The following is an 11278-nucleotide window of genomic DNA, read 5'->3' as shown; positions in this document are numbered from 1 at the left end:
CCAATGACAGAGGAATGTAGTAGAACTCGTTAAACTTCCCTACTAACTTTTAAATAGTAACAATTTTTATCTTAAGTTACATCTTCAGTTATGACATGAGGTCTCACTTTCTAGGAGTTATATTTAATAGGGTTATGCAATGGTAAGAAGTTAAATAATGATTGTCATCATGGCTGCAGTCAGTGGGAGCGTAGGCAGAAACGACGAAAAGGCAACGACGTGTGTCCCTATCCTTCCGAGTTCTTACGGAGCCATTTAGCCGGACAGCACACAGGCGACTGTTAACGGGGATCCATTCTAGTAGTTCTTGTTCTGCCCTTGTACTTAGTGCTATGCCTACACCTGCAAGTCCACGAGAACTAGCCAACGGGTCGCCAGATACACGGAGGGTGTATTTCGTTGGCTGTCCATTTTGGCGAGGTGAGGTCAAGTGAATGACCACACTGGGATCCTGTATGCGTGTTTCGGAGACACAGCATACATCAATGGTACGAGATTCTAGGGTTTTAGCTAAGGAGGCCTGTTGACCGATTTGGCATAGGGTACGTACGTTGAAGGCTCCAATGTGTAGTTTGGAGCGAGGTTTCAGTAGACCTGGGACAGCTTTTCGCGCACTAGAATCGTTGGCCATGGTGACACTTGAGGAGGAAACCGAGAGAGGAAGTTTAGTGTTGAAAGTCAAGGTAGAAGGAATAGTAGGAATTGAAGAAGGAGATTGATTATGAATACAGTGGTCTTGAGTGTTGTTAGAGGTATGAGGGCAGTTATCACTTCCCGGTTGCCCACACCGTGGAAGGATTCTTCTAGAGGTACCTGAAAAGGAAATTGGGTTAGAAGTGGTCTTAATGACCTGAGAGCGTGACCGCAGTGCCCAAGGGACAACTGCTTGAGGTCGGTCACACACGACCTTTTTGTGGGTAGTTTTTGTGTTAGCTCCGTTCTTCAAAAAAAAAACCTTACCGCCGGAGACGGATATCCGTGGGATAAGGCGAGGTGTGCATTTTTAGGGTCGACCTGTTCTAACCCCACCCCTCCTTGTGGGAAGGCAGCATCGCTGTCATGCTGGTTGTCTGAAGGAAACACCTTACTGCTGTCACACCTCTGTACAGTCAGCAGTACGACTTCGCCTTCGGACCTTGGGTTTGCTGCTTTTAGTCTCACCGCTCTTCAACCGACCTGTCTGGCATGGTAGGACCTCGAGGAACGATTGTTCCAGCCAGCATAGCTCGATTGCTTCATCACGATAGGCAAGCCCGACCACCACGTCAAGGTAGCAGCAACGGTCGGGCTTACAACATATTCATTTTGATGACCTCATTAACGCTCAGGATGATATAAAGTGATATATTGTTTATTTGACTCGATTATCCATGGGAAACCTTGATAAAACAGACAGAAAGTTAAAGATGCCCAAAACTAAACAGGTTAGTATAAAGTAACTAAAGTAAACCAAAAATAAAGTTTGAAACTGTAAGCTGATAGCTAACGAAAACAAGTAAGAGTCCAATCCCAAAGCATATCGTGATCCAACAAAATATCAATAGATTGTTACATAAGGAGAAAAAAATCCATTTTAATAACACACTATACTTTGATTACCTTTTCTCGAACAACTTTAAGAGATGTCTCTTCTAAATTAACTGTTTTAAGTAAATCAATTATATTTTTCTTTAATTCAGAATCAGTTGGAGGAATAGTTACTTTTGTGGATGTTAAACTAGACAGAGGAACATTTTCTTCATCAGAATCAAGTTCTTTTTTCATTTTAGTCGGAACATGTTTATGATCATTTTCATCTTCTGTATCACTAAGTTCATGCTTTTTAGCTCGTTTAACACTAGGTTTACCAGGTTTTTGCTTTTGTTGTTGACTTAAAGCACGTTTCTTTGGTGGCTGCTTTTTTTCGATTGATTCAGCTACACTTGATATATCACTTTCTGAGTTCTCAGATTCAGATGACATATCATCCGGTTCATCAATATCCTGTTGACTTGAATTATCTATGCTAGGTTCATTTGAGACAGTGTTCTTTTTCGATGGTTTTGATTTCAATTTTTTAGAGGTGCCATCTTTAGACTTATTTTTTTTATATTTTTTAACGATCTTTCCTTTACATTTCACAGAATTAGCGGTCGGTTTGAGTAGGAATTCCAATAAGCGAGAGGCCAACTGTTCTCGAGTACCTGTAACTTCTAGGTTTAAGATGCGGAGAACTTCTCGTAGATCACAAGCAGGGCGTCTGTCAAAAAAACACAGTAAAAAGATTAAATAAGCTTTTCTTCCCAAACAGATAAACCAATATAAACATGTTTACAATCATTAAGCTTCCCATATTATATATATATATATATATATATATATATATATATATATATATATATATATATATATATATATATATATATATATATACTAAATACATGATTTTTAGGGATGCTTAGAAACCTAACCAGAACTCTAACGAAAATGAATGTACTTAAAGTTTAAAGTTACAAGACCTACATCGCTTTCCATATAATTTTGTATTGTTATGTGGGTGGAAACTAGTGCCATGTTACCTAGTTTTCGATGGTAATCCTGATATATCAATCAAGTGATTTGATTTCACAGTGAACATTGTTTGGTGTCTCACAGAAAATCAGCTACTTCTGGAATAGCCTGATAGCAACATTTCTAGTTGTGATACCCAGTGGTAAGAATTCGAGCTCTTGTTATGTTAACGGATGTCCAAAAGTCTCAACAACCTTTATTTATGTGTGTAAATAGGCTCACTGAACTGTAGGTAGGTTACTATATAACTACGGCATGAAGTTGTTAAACTCAACAAATTTTATCACGATATTTTGAATACAGCTAGAGAAAGTGACACGGGAATGCATCTTATGATTGTTCGATTCCAAATGTAGATTTTTTAACGATATATTACGAAAAATTACGTAGTCATGCAACAAACTTCTTTTGGGTAAATATTTGAATTACTATTAATCTGCTTAATAAGTGATTTTCGATTTTGAAAGCCAATCGGCAGAAAAGATAATAAAATAAGATCCAGAGCAAAAACAGATAAAAATATGAAGATACAATTGGTTCCGATCGACAGGAGCTTATTTCCAGTTACCAATATCAACGGTTGCTTAGATATTAACACGATAGCTAAATTTTCGTACGGTTGGTTAAGAAAACCGGAAATTTCAAAAAAAAAACAGTGAAATATTTCCCCTATTTATCCAGATAAATTACTCTACTACTTCTAGTGCTACTAATACCTTGGCAATGAGACGACAGACACAACTAACACAGAGATGAAATCAGTGAATAGCTAGCTTACTGTTGAATATATGTTGATTTTTTTTCGTACTGTTCAGAACCCATTTCGAAACCAAAACCTCGAAATTTGCGTAGACTACTACGTATTTTGCTTGCAGAGCCAGGTCTACCATATATTATTAAATGAAGCGATTTGAGGCTAGCAGGTTTTGCTTTTCGTATGGAAGCTTCAATGAGTGGGATTTCACCGAGTGCCGTCCCTGTAGCCCCCTCAAATGCTGCTGAGACTGCTTGGACTGCTTTGATTCGTTCCTCTTCCTTGGCCTCATGGGCTCGATTCCACGTTTCAGATAATCTTTGAACCTTCTTACGTTGTCTTTTCTCACCAGTATCAACTTCATGTCCATTTATGGACTCGGGCTGCTTAACCTCTTCTTCAGAGACTGAGATACCTTCTTCAGATAATATAAATCAGATTTTGAACAAAAGAATAAGACGCATCATATGGCAGGAAATAAGTGAAATAGGAATTCAACGTAATGAAGTACCACAAAATAAAATAAGAGTCTGCCTTGAATAACCAATTACAATATAGATAAAATAATGCTTATACTAATTTGAACTTACGGTTTCCCACTCTTGGAAAGTTTCTTACCGTAAGACTATTTGAAAATGAGGTTAACTTACTAACAGATAAATAAACTAGGAGTCTTTGAAAAAAGTGTGTCATTTTGACCTATCATGTTCCGCAACAAAGTAAAAAAATAAAAGACTAGAGAAAATGTTAGGAGTAGAGTTTACTGAGCTGGGTGCTTTAATCGTAAAGCTTTCATTATTCTTACATACGATACCAACGGTTCAAACTCCAAACAGAAAAAAACGCCAATTAGGATATCCGAATATATAACTAACATGTTTTGTCAGCATTAAACTTGGTTGGTTTCTTTCAATTCCTGTCTTATCATTGGCTTTATGATTGTCTTCCTCACGAACCTGATTCTTGAGATTATAGTCGCACATAATTTATCTAAGTGACCGATAAATTAATTTATGTATCTATTGATTGCTGATAGACATGAGTACTACGCTTCTAAGAATTTTCTGGTCTTCATAGTATTCTCCATGCCATCGTATTTGATAGCTAACTGATGTTTATCCGGGGAGATACTTTGTTTGATGCAATGTGATAAAACAAATTTTTGGTCATGGAGATTCTAAAAGATTTGTTCTATTTAAGGCTTTTACTTGTGATATTGTCTAAAAAGACAACGAAGGCTTCACAATCAAACCACAAGGCTTGGAAATGAACGAAATAGAAAAATAGACAGTTAATGACTTATCGTGATATGTAGGGATATGAAAATTTACTGGATTGGAAACACCAGTGGTAATGACCAAGGGGTACACTCTCAAAAGAGCTTTATGAATCGATAAAGCATGTTCACACGAACAAATGTTAATAGGTAGTTCATTGGTCGTCTAATTAAAATAGTTCATAAGGGTCAGTTCATATATGTAACATTTTGACGATACAGAAGGGAAAGTTGAAGACGGCAAATATAGTTTCGAGTGAAAGGGGGGAATAAATAAAGTGAGGTGACATCCACATTTAGAATTTAAGGAAAAAAATCGTATTTGTGCTACTGGAACCTAATTTGAGCTATTTTACTCAACGTTTTTAACCAGTGATGATTACCTAGTCTTCTTAAGGATCGTGGTAGTTAACAGGGATATAGGTAGAGACTACGAACACATAACAACGTGCATTCTTATTTCTCCAATTTTTTACTGTACGACCTAGCTGGACAGCGCATAAGATAAGCCTGACTGAGATTCAGTCATGAATGCTTGTTACGCTTTCAAACTCGGTGAAACACCTGCGCCCGAGGAACCAGAAGTCACAAGAGGATAACCAGATACCAGAAAGGTAGATAATACTGGTTATCTAGACTGGGTAAGTATAGTTAGCTGATTCTGGATGTGGGTTACAGCACAGCATAGATCAGCGGAGTCAGTCTACAGTCTTGATGTTTGCTATTAGCAGCTTCAATACTCATTCCTAAGTGGTTCTGAGAAAAAGGCAATAATCATGGGTGGTATGCGCAAAAAATGGTGCAAGAGAAATAATGACAGAGATGAGAAATATGAGTTAAGCTGAAAATCTGATTGCGAATAAGACTAACTTGAGTGTTGTGATCGGTATTTTCCATTTGATGCTATGAAAAGAGGTATTTATTCTTGAAACCAAGAAAAGAAACTAGATTAATTGAATGTCGTGTCGACCCAAAAGTGAGACGGTTGAGCCTAAAGTAGAACAGCTTAATGCCAATCACATCATAATTTGATAGATAGTCTCTGGTGTTTTAGATTTGCCAACTTCAGGCTACCCTACCAGAAATCATTAGAATAAAGTGAAGTGTATACCTGTAGATGTTTGCCGAATTGCAACGATGGACTCTGAAGATACACAAAAGTAGAATATGGAAAGTATCCGAGTAGTAATAAATTAAATTTAGACATATCTAATTGGACACGTTATAAGTATTTTGACAGTAAATATGATAGTTTCGAATCTTTGTGAGCTAGTTTCTCTGAAATATACTTTCGTTTGTCATATCGGAATAGTGACATGTTTATCGGTGTCCGACAAGGATAGTTTTTCTTGACGTAAAAGCAGCATTTGACTCTGTAGACCGAGAGGCTCAGTGGCAGTGTCTGTCATTGAAAGGTACACCTCAGAAGTACACAAACCCTGTGAAGGCTCTTTACTCGAACACTACTAATCGAGTCAGAGCTTATGGCGAACCGTCATCTGATTTCGCTACCTCAAGCGACGTCCGACAAGGCTGTCCACTATTACCATTTTTGTTCAATGGGAGGAGAAGGAAGAAGATGCGTATATATAAAGGAAGGAAAAAAAGAAAAGGAGAAGAGTAATGATGGGGGGAACTGAAATGTACAACCAGAAGAACTCTCTCAGTTAGGAAAGTTATAGCCACTCTTTATGAAGAAAGTAAAAGGTTACAGCGGGATCGCCACTGGCTTCTATTCTGAGCCATATAGACAGTGGGGTTAGACTCAGGGTATTCGGAAATGATGGTAAATCAGTTGATGAGGTCACGAATCTTCATCGATTGAGATAGTTAGGTCACGTGTTACGTATGCCTGAACACCGATTACCACGACGCGCTATGCTGACCAGTGGAGGAGATGGTTGGAAGGTTAGGGGCGGCCAAACCAAAACGTGGCATCAGTGCTTGAAGTCACTAACTTCTAGTCTGAGCCATGTTGGCAGATGCAGACTACTTGGTTGGGGTCCGCGCGACCATCGTAACCAGTGTTTGGAGACTGTAGGTGACATGGCTCAGAATCGATCACAATGGCATAGGTGTGTACACTGCTTATCTTCCCTTAAACTTTAAGACTAAAATTGCTTCATAACGTTCTTCCTTCCTATACTATATCCTTATATACAACCTACCTTTCATATACTACCACCACTAAATTAACTATTTCTGTAAATCCGGTGTTCATCTTGTTGTGCTAACGAGGTGTAGCAACTTGGACCGATGTATAAATGTGCCTGGTCCTACGCTGTAGCTGACTGACTGATCAGAATAGTACCTTGGCGAGAGGATTCATCCAAAAGGAAAAAACCCGAAAGTACATCGACGCTACGCAATTCTCAGGGTCTTGTGCGCTTTTATATTTAACAACTAATTCATGAGGAAGAACCAGTTTTAGAACGACACATTATGGAAACTACAGACACGAAAATCAAAGGCAAAAGGGTGACTAAAATTTATGGACGAACCAACCAGGTTTAGGACAACGTGTATTGGATTTTGGCACAAAATTCACCCATCCATTTGGTCAAAAAGCGTTTGGGGATTTTCGCTATCAGTTTGGGATGAAAACTTTAAATCTAATTCCTAACCCTAAATACCAACTGCAAATTATAATTCTTATTCTTTACACAGGTTTATAACTCATTTAGCTCTAACAAGTAGGTGGACATTCTAAAGGCCAATTTAACGTCGCTCAAAGGTCGTCCATAAATTATAGTCTCAACACGATTACATGTGAAGCTCTGGGAATGTGAAATAGTATACGAAACAGGTTCCTAAAAAATTTAATGCACGCTTTCAAATTACCGTGCGATTACTCAACTTGTGCTATCTAATGCACTGAACTATATTGATGTTACAATAGCTTTAGGTACTAGGATGAGTAAGCGAAAATAAAAAGGCTACGAGAAGACATAATTCTGGATACCAAAATATGAAACCATCATTGAGAACTGGTAATTGGATACAAAAATATACTGCTTATAATATACTTATCATTTCACAGATGCAAGCGTGTACTCTACCATCATCAAACGTGAGCAAATTGCCAGACATTTAAACTCACGTTCTTGTTGAGGAGCTTCGTTATGACTATCGTCCACTTCGTCTAAGGAACCATCACTGTCCGCTACTTGAGGCAAATCCATCCTGATTGAAATGTTTCCAACTCTCGCGCGCGAGCTGCTTTAAAAACAAGGTCATTCGATATCCAATGATTCTAATAGTGACTGAAACTTTTGAAGTGTTGCATTTCAACAGACGCCGGTTGCCAACTGGTATAAATATTCATTTAGATAGGCCACGTGATGCAAGGATCAAGCGTAAAACCAATTGAAGCTGACTATTTTACCTGTGGATTGTCAAGGCCATGAAAAAACGTAGAAAGTACAGGAGCTAACAACTTGGAAAACCCTGTGAAGATAGGTTACTTGTCCAGTCACATAAGGCTCATACAGATAAACAGAACAGGGAAACTCTCGCGTTTCAAATTTAAGGAATAAACTGCCTATATATTGATGTCGCGAGTTTACCGAATAAAATGTATGAGCTGCATCCTTGTAATAATTTGAAAACAGTTGTTTTCTCTCCTCTGGCGTTCCGATACCTAGAAACAGTTCCAAATGTTTACATGCGCTCGTTGAACGTCATGCATAAGCTTGGTTATGATATCTAGAATTCGTTTTACAGCTAATTTTAAGTCAGTATTGTATGGATAGTGAACTATATCTGGTGAATTTCTACTTTAGACACCAGATTGCTGGACGTTGATCGACTTGCCAGTGATCGTCAAGATAAAGTACTACTAATGTGAACCTATGCCGCCGAACAGTCTGTGTGACAGTGTCATTATACCACATTTACTCAATTTTTTCTCAGTAAAGAACACCATTGTTTTGTGGAGATTCAGTTTGTTCTACTCGGTCGCCAAAGAGATCTCATCACCAGGATGCCATCATATGACCATCCACATCACGTACAGCTCTGACGTAAGTTGTTTGGGTACACCATCCCCGTCCAAATTTTGTTGACCCAGCATCAACATATATTTTGCTCAGTATATTTGCAGGTTTATGAGTGCATTTTCGCACCTAAAACGGTTGAGAAAAAACATTTGTATTTTGAGGTGATGTAGAGGGCTATCAGGACATAAAACAGTATGGCAACCTTTGAATTAAAAATATAGACTAGAATCGCCTTTAAAATTACTCTCCTATACGTTAAGCTGACATAAATGCCGAAATTCCGGAATATAATTGTTATGATTATCCCGATATTTGGTGAAAACATAGTGATGAGCACATGTCGGTTGACTGAGACGTTAACGCGTAGGACTGTCTCAACAAGTATTTGGAGCTACTTCAGGAAATATACTATATAACTTTGAATCATCCAAGACCGCAGTTCGGTATTTTTGGCATAGTACTTAAAGGATTTAGATTAACTCGGTAGTCAGCAAACTAAAAAGTCAAGGACAGTAAGAAGAAGTAGAATCTTTGATGTGGTACATATGACGATGGGTATGATCTATATGGAAGAGGTGGCCTAACAAGACCGAATTTAGTACATGTTTTAGTGGCCCAATATCTGATTCCAGTTAGATCGAACGAATGATCGCTATCGAATGATTGCTGTCGAAATATACATCCTTGGTACCCTGTAATATAACCATCGACCTAACCAGTGTTGGGGGATAACGTAAATAAATAAGTCAAATACGAGGATGAAGTTTTGAATTCATATATTTTGCACAATCGTTGATCAGAACAGACAATTAGAGACGGAGAGGAGAGAGCGAAAATAATTGGGGAAGGCATGTTAGCCAAGCGTGACTTAATATTTTTAGTCAGATACAAATAAGCTACAGACATGTGATGAGTCAGATAGGAAATGCACACACACACTTACATAACAGTCGTGGTTGATAAGCTAATATGTGACGGAGTGAAAATGTGGCTTGACAAGAATAAGTAGATTGATCTGTCCAGTGGCTTGAATAACCTATATGGGCATGACGTAGTACCAGCCCCCACAATGTATACAAGGAAATACAATAAATCCAACGCATATCTCTATCGAATCTCACGAGTAAACTTTGTATTCTAAGAGAACTAGCCACTTATTCCGACCTAAATATCAGTTGTGAAGACATCAATTAAATAAGCTAATCAACAGTGACCAGAAATCTAAATTATTAAGCTCGATAGTGTGATGGCAGTGATCTCAGATTTATTAAAGTAAACATATCTCAGATCCACATTAATTTACGATCATCCGATGCTATGCGTCTACCAACGACTACAACGAAGACGCTAAAGATCAATTCCACGATAGGCTGCAGTCGATCGTCGAGAAGTGTCCAACAAAGGACCTGACCATTCTGATAGGAGATTTAAATGCCAGGGTCGGAATGGACAACACGGGATATGAAGACATCATGGGACGACATGGACTGGGAGAAAGGAACGAAAATGGTGAGTGATTTGCAAACCTATGTGCCTTCAATAAACTGGTCATAGTTGGCACTATATGCCCACACAAACGCATTCACAAAACCACATGGATTTCACCGGATCACACTACGCAGAACCGAATCGACTATATCTGCATCGACAGAAAGTTCAGGAGGACTATGGAGGATGTGAGAACCAGGAGAGGATCTGACATAGCATCAGATCATCACGTGCTGATCGCCAACATTAAATTAAAACTTAAGATTCACTGGACAACGGGACGGACAACATCATAAAACTACAATACGGGATTCTGACAAACTCAACAAATTCAAATTGGTCCTCAACAACAAGTTTCAGGCCTTCCATGAGCTACTGAATGGAGAGGGAGCTACCATGGAGAGCAACTAAAAAAAGGATAAAAGAGGCAATCATTTCAACATGTCAGGAGGTTCTGGGCCACAAGAAGCACCACCACAAGGAATTGATCACTGTTGGTACACTGGAAAAGATTGAGGAAAGGAGGAACAAGAAGGCAGCAACCAATACCAGCCGAACAAGAGCAGAAAAAGCCAAGGCACAAGCCGAATACGCAGAAGCAAACAAGCAAGTGAAGAGGAGCATCAGAACCGACGAACGTAAATATGTGGAAGATTTAGCAATGACAGCGGAAAAGGCTGCAAGAAAGGGAAACATGAGCGATTGTATGATACAATAAAGAAACTCACTGGAAAATACCATAAACCAGAATGAGTAGTGAAAGACAAGGAAGGCAAAGTAAACATCAACATTGAAGTACAGAGAAACAGGTGGGTAGAACTCTTGAATGGACCACCTCCACTGAACACACCCAAAATCGAAGCAGCACCCACAGACCTCTCAATCGTTGTTGACTCAACAACAACTGAAGTGATCAGCATGGCCATCAGATAAATCAAGAGCGGCAAAGCAGCGGGAACAGACAACATTCCAGTAGAGGCACTGAAAGCAGATGCAGCAGCAACTGAAAAGATACTCCATATTCTCTTCAGTAAGATTTGAGATGAAGAACATGTACCAAAAGACTGGAAAGAAAGACTTCTGATCAAGATACCAAAGAAAGGCGATCTCAGCAAGTGTGATGACTACAGGGGCATCACTGTTCTCTCAGTACCAGGAAAAGTCTTCAACAGGGTAGCGTTCAACAGAGTGAAGTACTCCGTAGATGCCCGA

At 38.8% G+C, this 11278-nt stretch overlaps 1 protein-coding gene across 1 annotated transcript in view; it reads right to left on the bottom strand.

The window, feature by feature from the left end:
* Nucleotides 1–7789, bottom strand: part of Smp_059710 (hypothetical protein) — a 12468-nt gene extending 4679 nt beyond the window's left edge. Inside the window, exons 1-3 of the mRNA XM_018798288.1 lie at nucleotides 7681–7789; nucleotides 3329–3722; nucleotides 1600–2239 (exon numbers count right to left, since the gene is read on the bottom strand). Coding sequence (XP_018653244.1) covers nucleotides 1600–2239; nucleotides 3329–3722; nucleotides 7681–7762 — 1116 coding nt within the window. The 5' untranslated portion in view covers nucleotides 7763–7789. The remainder of the gene's footprint in view (nucleotides 1–1599; nucleotides 2240–3328; nucleotides 3723–7680) is intronic.
* Nucleotides 7790–11278: the final 3489 nt, after the last annotated feature.

Source organism: Schistosoma mansoni, chromosome 6, assembly GCF_000237925.1.
Source record: "Schistosoma mansoni strain Puerto Rico chromosome 6, complete genome".
In the NCBI taxonomy this organism is placed as follows: Eukaryota; Metazoa; Platyhelminthes; class Trematoda; order Strigeidida; family Schistosomatidae; genus Schistosoma; species Schistosoma mansoni.
This window is presented reverse-complemented; position numbering and strand designations above follow the sequence as displayed.